This window comes from Sciurus carolinensis, chromosome 4, assembly GCF_902686445.1.
Source record: "Sciurus carolinensis chromosome 4, mSciCar1.2, whole genome shotgun sequence".
Classification (NCBI taxonomy): Eukaryota; Metazoa; Chordata; class Mammalia; order Rodentia; family Sciuridae; genus Sciurus; species Sciurus carolinensis.
This window is the reverse complement of record NC_062216.1, coordinates 65,478,405-65,494,919: the sequence shown is the minus strand read 5'-3', so window position 1 is coordinate 65,494,919 and position 16,515 is coordinate 65,478,405. Positions and strand designations below refer to the sequence as shown.

Below are 16,515 nucleotides of genomic sequence, written 5' to 3'. Positions count from 1 at the left end.
CAGCATGCTAAAGGTCCTGGGTTTGATCCCCAACACCAACAAATAAATTAATGCTTAAGTGTCAACATAATTCTCATTAAATGACAAGGGGTCGAATAAGGACTCAGACATTGTAGTAGGGGAGGGATGTATGGGGACTTCTGGATTCTGATTCTATTTCTTGTCCTAGGTAGTGGTTATTCAAATATTTTCTCTGTAATAATTTATAGAACTATAAAATTGAACTTGGTGAGACCCTGTCTCAAAAGAAAAAAGTTTGAAAAGGGTTGGGAATGTAGCTTGGTGGTAGAGCACTTGCCTAGCAGTGGGAGGTCCTGGGTTTTTTCCTAGCAACACCACACCACACACACACACACACACACACACACACGAGAATTGTCAAATTGGACATAAATATTTTTGTGCTTTCTGGTAAGCATGTTATATTGTATACAATAAGGAGAAACAGATTCTGTGACTTTTGGGATATTGTGGTAGAATTGCTAATTCTTCTATACCAAGGGAACTGCTGCCTCCAGGTGGGATGTGGCCAGGCCTTACCTTGATAGAGGGTGTCCCGAGGATCAGGCCGGAGCATGTCAGCAGGGGGCTGTTCATCTCTGGGAAGGGAGTTTGAGGAGCCCACATGGCTGGCTGCTGTCTGTGGGATGTGGCCCACCTCATCCATCCTTAGGATGGTCTCATCTTGGCCCAGGGAAGAGAAGAACAGAAGGAAGCTGTGAGTCTCAGAATCCCACCTCCTTGTCATTGAGGACAAGGGAAAAGACCCCGACATTCGACCCACTGTATTCTAGTGGGTACAGTCCAAAATGTGCTCTGTCCTTCTTCCCAGTCCCCATGTGACTTGTGGCTTTAAGTTATTTACCTCCCTTTGCATGCTCCCCACCAGCCCTAAAGCTAGCATATATCAAAATTTTGTACAAATCAGAAAAAGAAACCTCTTTAACAAAATTGATTCCTGCTATAGAAAACTGCCATTATATTTAACTTAATTTTGATTTAACTAACACCTATATAGTATTTATTTTGTACTATTCTAAGCATCTCACAAATATTAACCCATTTAGTTTTTACAACTACCACATGATTTATGTACAGGTTGAGAATCCCTTATCAGAAATACATGGGACCAGAATTGTTTCAGATTTTTGAGTATTTGCATAGGCGTTAGCCAGCTGAGCATCTCCAATCTGAAAATCCATCAGGTGCTCAAAAAGTTCTGGATTTCAGCTGCGCATGCCTATAATCACAGCAACTCAGGCGGCTGAGGCAGAAGGATTGCAAGTTTGAGGTCAGGCTGGCAACTTAGCAAGACTGTCTCAAAAATTAAAAGGTGAGGCTGGGGTTCTGGTTCAGTGATAAAATGCTTACCTGGCATGTGTGAGGCACTGGGTTCGATCTTCAGCACCCCTATAAATAAATAAAATAAAAGTCCACTGACAGATAATTTTTTTTTTTTTTTTTTTTTTTTTTTTTTTTTTTTTTTTTTTTTTTGCGGTGCTGGGGATTGAACCCAAGGCCTTGTACTTGCAAGGCAAGCCTTCTACCAACTGAGCCATATCCCCAGCCCACTAAAAAAATATTTTAAAAAAATTGTTAAAAGGGCTGGAGAGGGTAGTGGTAGAGTGCCCCTGGGGTCAATCACCAGTAGTGCAAAATAATAAATACAAATGTTTTGGATTTCAGAGCACTTCAGATTTAAGATTTTCAGATTAGGTATGACTCAGATGGTACTATTATTATTTCTATTTATAGACTTGGGCATAAGAATCCAAGTCATTTTCCTAGGATCACACAAATGGCAAGTGGGAAAGCCCAGTAGGAACCCAGGTAATACATTCCAGCCTACAGGTCATGAGGCCTCAAATACTGCATACAACTTAACTACAATGAGCAGGGTGCCCCCTAGCGTACAGCATAGCTCACAACAGCCAAAATAGGAGGTCAACCTCTGGTGTCTTTATCAAGTTTACACATATGACCTCTTCCCTTTTCTGTTCTGTTTTTGTTTTGTTTTTGCAGTACTGGGGATTGAACCCAGGGCTTTGCACAAATGTTCTGCCACTGAGCCAGATCCCCAGCTGACCTTATCTCTTTTCTAACTACACCACTTGGGGAGCTGCTTGCTTGTCTTTGCCCTCTGTCTCCTGTGTTTGTCTTTAGCCCCAGATAGCATGATAGAGTTCTTCCTTCTACACCAGGGCTAGCTACTGTTGGCCCCTCTTACTGGTTCCTACCCAAATTTTGCTATGGGCTGCTTTCTTGGTTCACGTAGAATCTGTGGATTCTAACTCCCCTTCACCCTCTTACCCCATCCCAGCAGCTCATGTCTGTCCCCTCTGCACTGACCTTTGGCCTCATACTTTGATCACCAGCAACGTTCTCCACCAACCTTGCCACCTTCTCCCATGAGCCCAGACTGTCCCCTTCTGTCTCCATCCAACTCACTGACTTCCCACAATCACCCCAGTCTCCCTGGGCATTGGCCTTTCCCATCTATCCTTGGGGTTCTAGAGTCCTGCCTGCTCTTCCTGCACCTGCCATGGAACTCCACGGGTTTGTTTCTTTGTTTATGTATTTGGTACTTGGGAGGGAACCCAGGGCCTTAGGCATGCTAGGTAAGTGCTCTACCCCAGAGCTACAACCCCAGTCCCATTGTATTTATTTTTAGTGGCACTCAAAGTATGAGTCTTGCTGAGGAAATAAAGTATAGTCTTGCTTGTAAAAAAATACAACCAAAGAGTAATTTCCTACAAATTTAAAGCAGATTACTGTCTCCTCTTCTCTTGCCTTGGTTTTGCAAGAACTATGGTTGCAAATAAGGAACTGGAGTGAGGTGTGGTGGCACACACCTGTAATCCCAGTGACTCAGGAGGTTGAAGCAGGAGGATCACAAGTTCCAGGCCAGCCTAGGAAACTTAGTGAGACCCTGTCTCAAAATAAAAAGTAAAAATAGCTGGGGATGTGGCTCAGTGATAGAATGCCCCTGGGTTCAATCCCCAGTACCACAAAGAAAAGGGAAGTCCCTTGTAAGATATATGATTTGGGGGCTGAGGCTGTGGTTCAATGGTGGAGTGCTTGCCTAGCATGTGTGAGGCACTGGGTTCAAATCTCAGTACTGCATATAAATAAATAAATAAAATAAAGTTTCATCAATAACTAAAGAATTAAAAAAAAAAAGATATATGATTTGTATATATTTTGTCCCATTGTGTGGGTCTCTCTCTTTTTTCAGTACTGGAGATTGAACCCAGGGCCTCATGCATGCTAGGCAAGTGCTCTGCCACTGAGCTATACCCCCAACCCCTCTTTTTACTCTTTTTTTTTTTTTTATTCTTTTTTGGTACTGGGGATTGAATCTAGGAGTGCTCCACCACTGAGCTATATCCCCAGTCCATTTTATTTTTTATTTTGAGTCTGGGTCTTACTAAGTTGCTTAAGACCTCGCCAAGTTGCTAAGGCTGGCCTCAAACTTGTGATCCTCCTGCCTCAGCCTTCTGAGTTGCTGGGATTACAGGTGTGTGACACCATGCCTGGCAATGGCACTGCCATTGAGCATGCTCAGAGCGCTTCCAGCAGGATTTTAAAGGGGTTGTTGACCCTGGTGAATGAAAGACCCCTGACAGTAAGGTCCCTCATTGCACTGAACCTCCATACCGTGTCCCAAGCACCTTGAACTTTAGCCCCCACCTCTCCCACTTCACCCTGGACCTCATTCCCCTGAGTGTGCTGAGCCCCATGTGCAGGCACTCCCTGCCTTCATTTCCAGGATAGGGCAGAGCTTACTCACTTGTGAAGAGGGACAGGGAAGGGGAGTCAATTATGGTAAACTTGGCTCCAGGGTCATTCCGTCGCCACTGGAAGAGGAGAGAGGAGGTTGTGACAGGTTGGAGGTAGCTGGATTCTAGACTGGGTTCAAGGGACAAGAGGAGGGGAGTGCCAGGACTGAGCCAGGATTGGCAGGAGAGCAGGGCACTCACCGCGACCTCCACGTGGTCAGTGCCCTCGTCGTTCTGCTTGTGTAGCACCTCAAAGTAGTACCTGTGGGAGGCTGACAGGCTGGCAGGAGGGAGAGCAGGGAAATGGGGTTACCACACTTGCCCCTCCCCCCTGCTCTGAGAATCCCAGCAGCTTGCCTTTTAACCATTGGGTTAGAGTCCCCACCCTACCACTTACTAATTGTGTGACCTTTTCTCTTCTGTCAGATGGGTAATAATAGGACTCACTTCACAGGAAATCTGGGGGAATCCAGTGAAATAACAATCCTTTAACTCACAGGAGTAGCCCTGTACCTGGTACTCTAAGTGCTTTACATATACTGACACTGAGCCATAGAAACTTTGGGTAATTTTCCCAAAGTCATGGAGGGTAGTAAGTAGTGGAGTGGGGATGTGAACCCAGGCAGCCCTGCTTCAGAGTTCACATCCTTAGCTGCTGGGCTGAATTTTATAGAAAGCACTCACTGCAGCAATTGGCACATATTATGTGCTCTTTGCAAACCAGGTGGTCTTCTTTATCCTTCTCTCTCCCCTCTCTCTCTCTCTCTCTCTCTCTCTCTCTCTCTCTCTCTCTCTCTCTCTCTCTCTCTCTCTCTTTTTTTCCTTTTTCTTTTTTGGTGCTGGGGATGGAACCATGGGTCTTGCACATGCTAAGCAGGTGCTCTACCACTGTGTCCCGCCTATTAACTTCAAGCCAATGCTTGCAGAGGCCACCAGATGGTGCTCCAAAGTTGGGCTAACTTCCCCTTTCCAGCAGCATCTCAGAGGGATTCCAGCTATTATTGGCTGGGCAAAGTCTTGCTTTCCCTCCAGGTTACCATGGGATCATTCTGCCAGGTGATCCTGCAGTTCCCTGTAGGAACTCCCAGTTGCCCAGGCAGAGCAAACATTATCAAAGATGTCACAAGTATAGGTGTTTCCAGGGATGAAGAAAATGGGAAGGGGAAGGACCAGGAGAAAGGAGACTTTTTTCCAGGCCTGAGTGTTACTAAAGAGCTTTGTGGCCTTCACTAAGTCATAAGCCCTCTTTGGGTCTCAGTTTTCTCATCTGTAAAATAAGGAAGGACAAATTGAATGGTTTCAAAGATTCCATCTACCCAGAAAGTGAGGGTGCTGGGTCACGCTGAGCCTGTGGAACAGGAAGGCTGAGATGGTGGAGAGGATCCGGGCAGGCTATCTCACTCTGATGTGGCCTAGCAATTATGGACCTCACAATGTGGGCTGGGGTTGTGGCTCAGTGGTAGAGCACTTGCCTAACAAGTGTGGGGTACTGAGTTTGTTCCTTAGTACCACATAAAATAAATAAATAAATAAATAAATAAAATAAATTGGGGTGGGGGGGGGCTGTCTATTGTGACCCTCTCTACTCACCTCACTGGCTTGGAAATTTGACTCCGAAATTTCCCAAACTCTCCAGGGGCAGTCCACTCCTTTCCAGTCTAGAGGTGTGGGAAGAGAGAAAGAAGGAAAAATAGAAAGCATGACGAAGGATGGGAGGTGATGAGTGGAGACAGAAGGGGCAGAAAGGAGAAGAGTGAGAGGGAAGAGAGTGGATGAGAAAAAGGAAGGAAGATGAAAGCGATGGAGAGAAAACAGAAGATTTAAAGAGAGGGGCTGGTCGACCTCAGTAAGATGCATCCCACCATTGCTAGAAGCTCCTTCTCCTCAAGCAGTCAGCCAGCTCAGAGCATGAATCCTCAGCACAGAGCTTAGGATGATATGACCCCAAAGATGTCTGTGCCTGGGCCCAGCCCACAGATGAGCCTTTTCTGGGCCTCAGACTTTGACTCCTCACTCTTCTCCTTTGTGGAATGGGGTATGGGTGAAAGAGTACATGTTCCTTTTCACCTCTTTTTCACAACAGAAATGCTAACAGTGATGTTTTACTCCTGGGACCAGTGGGAGAGCTCCTGGGGTTGAGCTGTCCTTACCTTGCCCACACTGGCCAGCAGCTGAAGGCCTGAGACCTGGTCATTATGGCTCAACCAGAATTCAGCATTGTCATCTGCAGCAATGGCAAACTGGATTTTCCCTGGGCAGTGGGAAGAGAATGTTCAGGTAAAAGCAAAGAGGGCATTGCATAAAGAATTGAAGGCATTTGTTATGACTTTGTATTAAATTCCTTTGGTGTGGAGGTTCCCCTCTCTCTATAGTGAGGGTCTCTACATTTTCTTTTTCTTTCTTATTTTATTTATTTATTTATTGGCACTGGAGATTGAACCCAGGGGCCCTTTACCACTGAGCTACATCCCCAGTCCTTTTTATTTAAAGACAGGGTCCCACTAAGTTGCTGAGGCTGGCCTTGAACTTTGTAATCCTTCTACCTCAGCTTCCCAAGTAGCTGGGATTATAGGTGTGGGCCACCATGCTCAGTAGGGGTGTGTTTCTATATCCTGGGGGCAATGTGAAGATGGGGAAGATTTACAGAGAATCCAGCTAGCTTCAGAATACAGACAGGGTAGAAAAGTCACAGCCTTGTGTGTGGGGGGAAATCATTCCTGTGACTCAGTTTCCCCTCTCCCCTGGATGATGGACTGAGGGTCCAGGCATCTCAGTGTAGATTTACTTCCCAACTAAAGGTTATCTCTGGGTCCCCAGTAGAATTCTGGAATAGAAAGGAGGATGGGGCTTTGAGGTGCCTTACCATCAGTGAAAGGATGCAGGTAGCCAAAGATGCGGAGGCCATAGTTGGTCCATTTGGGAGACACAGCCAGCTTCCTCAGGGTTGTGCGGATCTATGGAAGAAAAAGGGAGGACACTAACTCAGAAGTGGGAAAAGGAAATTGAGCAAATTGGTCCACTCAGGGCTGACAGAAAACCAGGAAGGGAGTTAGACATAGAGGATCAAGGGTATGGCATGGCCAGAAGAACGCACATTAGATTTTGGGTTCCACTTGCCTCTTCATTCAGGTGACCTTATGCAGTGCACACCCAGCACAACTGTATGTGATAATTTGAGTAAACTATATTGTGAGCCACAATGATACTAAACTGAAATGATGCAGAAGGTGGTAGAGAAATTGAAAGAATTCCTGGGAAGGAGTAAGGAATTCCAAGCAGAGGAAAGGAAAACCCAAGAGATAAAGGGAAGAATGTGGACCAGAAAAGAAGCAAGGGAAGATGAAGGAGCCAGGAGATGAGAGACAGAAGTGGGGCAGAGGAGCTGGGGTGGAAGGAGGCAGTCAAGGTTGCCTGGCAGGCACTCACGTGTGGGTACAGTGGGAAATGGAGGTTCCTCCTGAGCTGCTGGATGGAAGTGCCACACCAATCTTCAAACACATGTAGGTTCGCACGGCCCTGGAACTATACAGAGAAGAGGACGGGTGGGTGAGTGAGTGTGAGCACCTGACACATGTCCTGTGACTCCACAATTCCAGAAGAATGGAGGAGCCAAGCACAGTGCTCCTATGAGGTGCAGATGGTCGCCTTGCCATTCCATTCTCATTTCAGCACCTATAACTCCTCTCAGGAACCTGCTATAGTTTCGATTAGTGACATCCCCAAAGGCCCATGTGGTGAAGACTTGGTCTAGCAGATAGTGCAACTGGAAAGTTGTGGGACCTTTAGGAGGTAATGCCTAGTGAAAGGAAGTTAGGTCACTGGGCATGTCTCCTTGATGGGGATATTGGGATCTTGGACTCTTCCTCTTGCTTTTTGCTTCCTGGCTGCCACGAGGAGGCACAGATCTCTTCTGCCACATGCTCCCATTATGAAGTACTGCCTTATCACAAGCCCAAAAGCAAGGGGCCAAGTGACATGGACTGAAGCCTTTGAAACCATGAGCCAAAATAAACCTTTTTTCCCTATAAGTTGATTATTTCAGATATTTTTATTACAGGAATGGAAAGCTGACTAATACAACCTTCAGAGCCTGGCCCTGAGGATGGGTCTGTCTTTCCAGACATACATGTGCAAACACACACACACACACACACACACACACACACACACACACACACCCTGCTCATTTCATGCAAGAAGGGGGCTGGTTTTCATTCCCCAGGCAAGGGAGGATGGTAATAGCCATGACGGAATAGCAAAGATAATAGGGAGCTGGAAGGAGGAGCCACGTTGGGTTTCAGCTAAGGACTTGCTCCTCTCCGCACCCCCCACCCCCAACTCCTAATGAGAGGAAAGCCCCACAGCTGTCTGCTGGTGAAACCTTATCTACTCAGCAGTCTTCACGCTTCTGGCCAGGCTCGGGGGAGCAGCTGGTAAAGAGCTATGGGAGGTATCTAGGGCCCAATGGGCTGCTCCCATGCAGGGGCCTCCTGTGGCTCTCAGACACTCAGAGGCCTCTCAGGCAGTGCTGCGTAGGTAGAAGCAATCTGTCCCCTTCAGGTCATGGCACTGATCAGTGACAGGACTGGGCTTGAAGATCTGGAGTAGAGAGTCCCCTTCAGAAGAAAGGGATAAAGCAAAAACCAGTACTCTGGGTGGGTGGAAGGGCTGAAGTTTGAGAGGGAAGGGGAAGCAGGGATGCTGTCCCAGTTGATCAGAGTTTCAGATTTCCCTGTCTCAGCTCTTTCCTCCTCCCTGTCTCCAGAGCTTCATCTCCAGGTGCCGGGCCTCAGTTAATTACACTGTACAAACAGCGCAGTCTGTCCCTCCCCTCTGTGGCCCATCAGATACCAAAATCTGAGCTGCCTTTAGGAATACTGGGCAGAGGTGTGAGGGACACTTAAATTGGACGCTGGGGGGGAAGGAAGGGGCATGAAGTCTTCAGTGAGAGCTGGAGGAGGGTGGGGAAGGGAGGACAGAAGGGACAGCAACTCCTCAGCAGCCAAAGGTCTGGGTGTGGGGTGGCCATGGCCTTGGGGGTTATGTGGCCCAACAGCTGGATCCAGAAAAAACACAGGGAAGCCTGTCCCTTCCTGACCTTTTAGTAACTTGGCACTTCCTGGGCATGCTGGCCTGGTCAATGCTAGGAATGTGGGATCTTGGGAAGCAGCCATCAGTCACAGGAATATGAGTGGGGGGCAGGGGTGGGTGGGAGAGGGAATGTGGGCTGTGTAGGTGGGAGGTGGGTTAAGGCTTCAAGGAAGGAAAGAAAGGGGACATTGTATTAATTCTGGGGAAATTCTTCAAGTTCAGTTTACAAAACTCAGTTGTCTCCTCCCAGTGACTTGCTCTCTGCCCGCTCCCTGGAAGATTTCAGGGCAGTTTGTTCAGATCCCAGGAACTGAGAGGGAGGGCAATGGGGGAAGGCAGGCCACCAGAGACGTCCACTGTGTATAGCCTGCAGGCCAGAGCTACAGGAGGCTAGGGCAGGGAAAGGAGGGTAAGCTGGGCTGGCCACCTCCCACTCCCACTCAGGACCTTTCTTGCTTTAGGAATGGGAACCTGAGGTGCTTTGGGAACAGTCAGACCAGGAGAGGTGGGACTGCTGGAAGAGGACAGGCCATTTCCTCAGAGGTCTAGACCCTTACCAGCATCAGTCAAGCCTTCAAACTGTGCCTGCCCTACCCTTGGCTATAGATGGGGGTCTCTCAGGGAAGCATAGGTACCCTCCTTCTCCCCTACCTGGATTCATGTCCCTCCAAGTTTGGGAGACTTTTTATCTAGCAGGGATATGGGACTCCAGCACACCAGTCCTGCTCTCTGCCCACATTCTCCCTGTCTATCAGGGGCTAAGACCCAGGGAAGGGCATGGGTTCCAGAGCACATCTGTGGACAATTAGTTTTGCAACTTTCAGTAAGAAATAGTGGAGAAGATACTCTTGGAACCATCTCAATTTAGAAATGAAGTTATTAAGACTCAGAGAGGTAAACTGACTTCCCAAGGACACACAGCAATTAACTTTGTGGAAATGGGGAGAATTCAAGGGGGTATGCATCAAGAGGGTGAGGCCAGTGTGTTAGGTCCTCACATTATAACATTCACCATCTTCCACCTCTGTGATCCAGTCTCTGCTGGACCATTGCCAGGCTTGCCAGGCCTGCAGTAGACCTATATGGATCTCAGCTTCTTCCCTTCCACTGAAGTCCTCTCACTGTCTCCAGGATTATCATTCTAAAGCACAAATCTGATCAGGTTGCCCTGCTGCTTAAATCTTCAGACAGCTGGGCACGGTGGCACAAGCCTGTAATTCCAGCTGCTTGGGAGACCAAGGCAGGAGGATCATGAGTTCAAAGCCAGCCTCAGCAAAAGCAAGGTGCTAAGCAACTCAGTGAGACCGGGTCTCTAGATAAAGTACAAAATAGGGCTGTGGATGTGGCTCAGAAGTTGAGTGTCCCTGAATCCAATCCCTGATACCCACCTCTCCCCCCAAAAAAACCCTTAGACAGACAGTTTTGGAACAAAACCTCTCTCTCCTTGGCTCAGAGCAATGATGCACACCTGTAATTCCAGAAACTCAGGAGGCTGAGGCAGGAGGATCACAAGTTCAAGGTCAGCCGCAGCAACTCAGCAGTGCCCTAAGCAACTTAGTGAGATCCTGTCTTAAAGTAAAAAACAAAAAAGCCTGGGGATATGGCTCAGTGGTTAAGTGTCTCTGGGTTAAACTCTAGTATAAACAAAACAAAACAAAAAAACCTTTCCCTGGCCTTTCAGATTGACCTACCTTGCAGTCTCACCTCACATTCCACTCTACCCACACCAAACTCCCTGTCTTTGCCCAAAGTGTCTGGTTCTTTGACTTCTGTTTTATAAACACCATTTTCTGATTGAAAGGTCCTATCAGTTTCCCCCTGTGTCAACTCCTATTCTTCCTCCAGAGCTGTTCTCAAGTTTTCTCTGAAGTATTCTCTTCTTTCCCAGGAAGAGTCAAAAGTGCCTTCCCTGGTGCCCTCAGCACATCTTAATTATTTGAATGAACAAATGCTTTCAGAAGCTGAGCCTAGAACAACATGATCCTGCATTTATTCTATAAGAACCAAGTGCTTTGCATCAGTCAAAGACGAAAGAGTTGGGAATGTAGCTCAGTGGTAGAGCACTTGACAAGCATGCGTGGGGCCTGGGTTCTGACTACTCCAGCGCCAAAAAAAAAAAAAAAGTACAGAATACAAGACAAACTATGATGATGGTGACTTAGAGATCTGAAAACAGGAAAGACTGATCCATACAAAACAAAAACTTGTACATATATACTCATAGCAGCATTATTCAAAAATAGCAAAAAGATACCAACAACCCAAATGTCTACCAACAGATAAATAAAATGCAGTATATGTCTCCCTCAGCCTTAGCACCATCTTCCTAAAAATTTTTGAAACCTGAGAGCCATGTGAAGAAGTGATCAGGCTGAAGTGTAGAAACAGAAAGACAAGCAGAGGTCCAAGCAAATTGCTAGCTTGTGCACCTGTGGAGTCCAAAAGAGCAGAACTAAGGAATGCCAGAGACCAGGGAGCTGGTACAAGTTGGTGGATGGCATGCTGAAGACTAGAACTCTCTCAATGAATAGAACGTCCATTGCACCATTGTATCACCAAGACCACCTCTGAGAGGCCCACCTTGCTCATACCAAAACATGCCTGGACCTGAGGCATTCTGTTCTCAGTCATGGGTAAGCGTAACACATATACAATAAAACAACCCTTTTGTTGTCTTAGTTGAAAAATTAAAAAAAAAAAGGTAGTTTATCTGTATAATGGCATCTTATAATGGCATCTTATGAAAGAGTGATACACTGACACCTGCTGCAACATGGATGAACCTTGAAAACACACGAAAGGAATGAAGCCAGACACAGGACCACATATTGTATAATTCCATTTCTGAGTATCCAGAACAAGCAAATCCATGGAGACAGAGAGTAGATGACTGTTTTCTGAGTGTGGGGGATTAGGGTAGGGAAGGGTGATGTAGCTAGGGAGTATGGGGTTTATTGTTCAAGGTAATGAACAATAAAATTGACTGTGAGGGATGTACAACTCTGTAAATATACTAAAAGCTACTGAACTGTGCACTTTCATTTTGTTTATTTATTTTGTGGTACTGGAAATTGCACTCAGGGCCTCATGCATTCTAGACAAGCACTGAGCTGCATCCCAGTTCTTTTTATTTTATTTTGAGACAAGGTTTTCTTAAATTGCTCAGGCTGACCTTGAATTTGTGATCCTCTTCCTCCTGCCTCAGCCTCCCTCACAGTTGGGATTACAGGTTTGCAGCATCACACCCAGGTACTAATGAGAACTTTAAAGCTACTTTTAATACATAAAAAAATGAAATCAGTGGATACAAGTCATCCACCACCAAATGGTCATACACATGTACTATAATATCAAGCTTTTTTTTCACCTACTGTTAGTGATGTAACTCAGGGGTCCTCTTCAACCGAGTCACATTCCCAGCCCTTTTTATTTTATTTTTATTTTGAGACAGGGTCTCGCTACATTGCTAAAGCTAGCCTCAAACTTGCAATCCTCCTGGATTCAATTCAATTTGGGTTCAACCTCCCAAATTGCTGGGATTAAAGGTGTGTACCACCATGTCCAGCTTCAAACATTTCTTTAAGAAGTTAATCCTGAAGGGTGGTGCCACCTATAATCACAGCTATAGTGACTCAGGAGTCTCAGGCAGGAGGATTGCACATTTGAGGACAGCCTTAGCAACTTAGCAAGACCCTGTATCAAAATAAAAAACAAATAGGGATGTGGATAAGGCTCAGTGATAGAATGTCCCTGGATTCAATCCCAGTGCTCCAAAAAGAAAAAAAATGTTAATTCTATTTTAATTACATTTACTATTTGTTCACTGTTTTTGTTTTATTATATATTCACATATATATTTATATCTCTTGCAAAAAGTGGGGGAAATTCATTGTTAGTAAATGCAGAATAGGACGTAGCCATACTCTTTCCAAATAGTTGGTTTATTAAGAAAAATGATCCAAGTTGCCCTCAAAAGAGAGGACTGTATCACCAGACCAAATGATCTGTAAGGCAATTTCTTTTCAAAACTATCTCCAGATGAGGCAGGGCACAATTACCTGGTGATGTCACCTAGAACAGGTGTGCCAGTGTTGTAATCCATCCTCTCTCGGGTTTTCAAAAGAGGCAGCTTCACAGTGTGGATAACCTAACAACACATTTGGTACAGTACTGCCTCCTTCCCTCCTGTCCAGAGCAAGTTGGTGGACTGGAAATAAAACCACCCAGGCTGAAGAGATCAACTGTGATAGGTGAGGCTAAAGACAATGGGCTAGCCAACACCACCAGACCAAGAAAAGTAACCTAGGTCCACAGGCCTAGAGACAAAATGACACTGGGTTCTAACCAAACTAAATAAAACCCAACCTAAAATTTTCATCCCCAAAGCACCATGTCCCAAGTCTTAGCACAGTATTTACCGAAGGTAATTTGGGTATGCTCAGTAATTTCCCTGAGCCTCCGTCTCTTAACCAAAAGAAAAAAGAGTACTAAAGTCTATAAATAAAGTGTATCAGGAGGGTTGTACTTTTTTGTTTATGCAGTGTTAGTGATCCAACCCAGGGCCTTGAACATGCCAGACAAGTACTTTATTACTAAACTAAAACCCAGCCTGATTTTTTTTTTTTTTTTTTTTTGAGATGTGGTCTCACTCTGTTGCCCAGGCTGACCTGGAACTCCTGGGTTCAATCGATCCAATTGATCCTCTTGCCTCAACCTCCTGAGTACCTGGGTCTACAGGCACATACCACCACCCCCAGTTGGTTATGATTTTTATTCACACATTTAACTTTTTTTCAAAACATTTTCTAAAGCAGAGTTTCCTAATGCATATTCCTTACAACACTAGCATCACAGAATATTCATGGAACAAGCAATTTGGGGGCAAGTAGGTTTGGGACATGCTGAGCTCAACCATGTTGAACATCATGACTGCAGAACTTCTCAGAATCTTCCATATGCTAATGTCTATTTCCAAGAAGAGGATGTAGTACACAGTTTTGTTTGGTTTAACTTGTTTAACAATAAGCTCTTTACTTCCTGGAATATCTTATGGGACTTAATGGTCCAAGACAGTTTGAGAAATTTGTTAAATCTTTAATATTAGGGATTGGCCTGGCCATGAAAATCACATAATTTTCCTGAGCCTTGTTTTTCCCACCTATAAAATGAGGATTATGATGGCTAGAGTTTGGATCTCCAATGTCTCCCAAAGGCTGATTGGCTTGGTCCACAGCCTGTGGCCCTACTGGGAGGTAGAGAAACCTTTAGGAAGTGGGGCCTAGTGGCAGGAAGTGAAATGGCTAGGGGATATTGGGACCTTGGTCCCTTCCTCTTGCTCTTTGCTTCCTGGCTGCCATGAGGTAAACAAACCTCCTCTGCCACAAGCTCCCACCACAATGTATTGCCTCATCACAAGCAAAAGCAGAGACCAAGTGACATGGACTGCAACCTCTAAACCGAGCCAAAATAAAGCTTTCCTCCTTATGAGTCGTTTATGTCAGCAATGGAAAGCTGACTGACACAATGATACTACCTTACAGGGTCCAAAAGCTGGGAACAGATGATACACAGAGCCTGGCACACAGTGGGCATAAGCAAATATTAGGGCTCCTTCTCTAAAGGAAGAAAAATCAAATGAACTGGGAGTCCCAGGGACAAGTATTTTAATACAGTAATAATCACTAGGAGAAAGTTACCCATGATTTCTGGAATTATCTGTTTTAAAAAAATTAATTCTGTTAAAGAGGAGTCCCTTACCTCTGAGAGCCAAGGTACAGGTTTGTTCCACCTCAAGTAGCTGTTGTTACTGTTCCCACTTCTATCAATTTCTTGGTCCTAGTGGAAGAACAAAGAATGAGCTTGGTGGGAATATTAGGGTGAGAACCTGGGGGCAGAACTGTCTTCAAGGACCCTTGACGGTGCTTGTGGGGAAGCAGTCCCTACCCCCAGGAAGCTTGTGACTTAAGCAACACTCTTATTCATTCTCACCATATCCCTCAGGAGAATATGTCCTTAACAGTGTCATAAGTATGTGCTCCTGAGCTTTGAGATTTTCTCCATCTGTCTCATATGGAGAAAGAAAAGTTTTTTTCCTAATTAAATCAGGACCTCCTACGGGCAGGGGCTTTGACTCCTCCTTCCTCTACCTCCCCCAGGGTTCTGCCCAGATTTGTCACTCACTTGTCTCTCAGTAAGCTGGGGCCTTTCAGGTACAAATCCACCCCATTATGCAGGTCCTGGTTCTGGTCTAGCCTTAGGCACCCATGTCTGTTGCATACTTAAGTAGGGGCTCCAGACTGAATTGGACTCTAATTTCCCTAACTTATCAACAAACACTGCAGGAATTTCCCAAATCAAACAAAATGCCACCCCATTACAAACTGCACCCCAGCTATTTTTAGGGTGTGGTGTCTGTATAGCATTTCCTCTGGCTTTCAGCAGCAAATATCTGGTTATTTTCATCAATGTACGGTTCAGTCTCCATAACAGAAAGAGGCAGGACATGCTGTTTGATTTGCTTTTTCTTTTTTTCAGTACTGGGAATAGAACCCAGGAACACTCTACCACAAGCTACACTCCATCTTTTTTTTATTTTATTCTGAGACAGGGTCTTGCTAAATTGCCAAACCTAGACTTAAACTTGCAATCCTCTTGGCTCAGCCTCTCAAATCTCTGGGATTATACTGGAATTACAGACATGCACAACCATGATGCCTGGCTCTTTTTTTTGTGTGTGTGCTGGGATTAAATGGAGGGTCTCACACATGCTAGGCAAGCACTTACCACTGAGCTGCACTCCTAGCCCCAAGACATGCTGTTTGTGTTGGAGGTTGAATGCCTGGAGCTGGTTAGACAGGAGTAGCTTGAATGATGCAGTAAAGACAGAAATAGGAAAGCCAGGTCCAGTGGTAGCACTAGGTTTTGAGGAGGGCAGGATGAACTCAACCAGGAAATTCCAGATAGCAGATGGGATTCCACTAGTTGATTCTCCTCTGTCTCTCACAGGACAGAGCAGAGGTTTCCCTAAGGCCATGGGAGTGGGACAACTGAGGGTCCATGTTAACAACACAGCAGGGAAAGGGTCAGGCCCTGCCACATACCTTGAGGTTCGGCCTCTGGGGACGGTAGAACTGAAGATTGGGATCCACAGCTGGGATGTTCCTGCTGGCCAGAGCCTTGGCCAGTTCTCTCCAGCTGCCATACCCTTCAGAAGGGAACAAAGAAAAGCAAGCTCAACATAATTTCAGAACCTCATAAAACTGTAAGCTTGGACAGATGGAGATAATACAAGTAATCATCTTCCTTTCTGCTCCTCCCGGTCTTCATACAGTAGGTATGAAGTGGGTGGGGCGAAAGACAGTAAAAAATTTGACCAAGCTGGGAAGTGGGTAGCACATGCCTGAGACTGAAGATTACAAGTTCAAGGCCAGCTCAGCAATTCAGCGAGGCCCTAAGCAACTTAGTGAGACCCTATTTTAAAATAATAAATAAAAAGGGCTGGGTGGTTCAATGGCTCAGTGGTTCAAATGGCTCAGTGGTTCAATCCCCAGTACTCCACCCTCAAAACAAACAAGCAAATAAAACCTCGGCCAACTTCCACAGGGCAGAGACAGGAAATGAGCTTAAACCCATTAGAATAGCTTAA

The 16,515-nt window shown here is 45.6% G+C and overlaps 1 protein-coding gene across 1 annotated transcript in view; it reads right to left on the bottom strand.

The window, feature by feature from the left end:
- Positions 1–16,515, bottom strand: part of B4galnt3 (beta-1,4-N-acetyl-galactosaminyltransferase 3) — an 87,533-nt gene that overhangs the window by 15,890 nt on the left and 55,128 nt on the right. Inside the window, 9 exon segments of the mRNA XM_053743383.1 lie at positions 541–684; positions 3,791–3,857; positions 3,981–4,059; positions 5,370–5,437; positions 5,930–6,030; positions 6,643–6,733; positions 7,206–7,301; positions 14,628–14,705; positions 15,971–16,074. Of these exon segments, the coding sequence (XP_053599358.1) occupies positions 541–684; positions 3,791–3,857; positions 3,981–4,059; positions 5,370–5,437; positions 5,930–6,030; positions 6,643–6,733; positions 7,206–7,301; positions 14,628–14,705; positions 15,971–16,074 (828 nt within the window).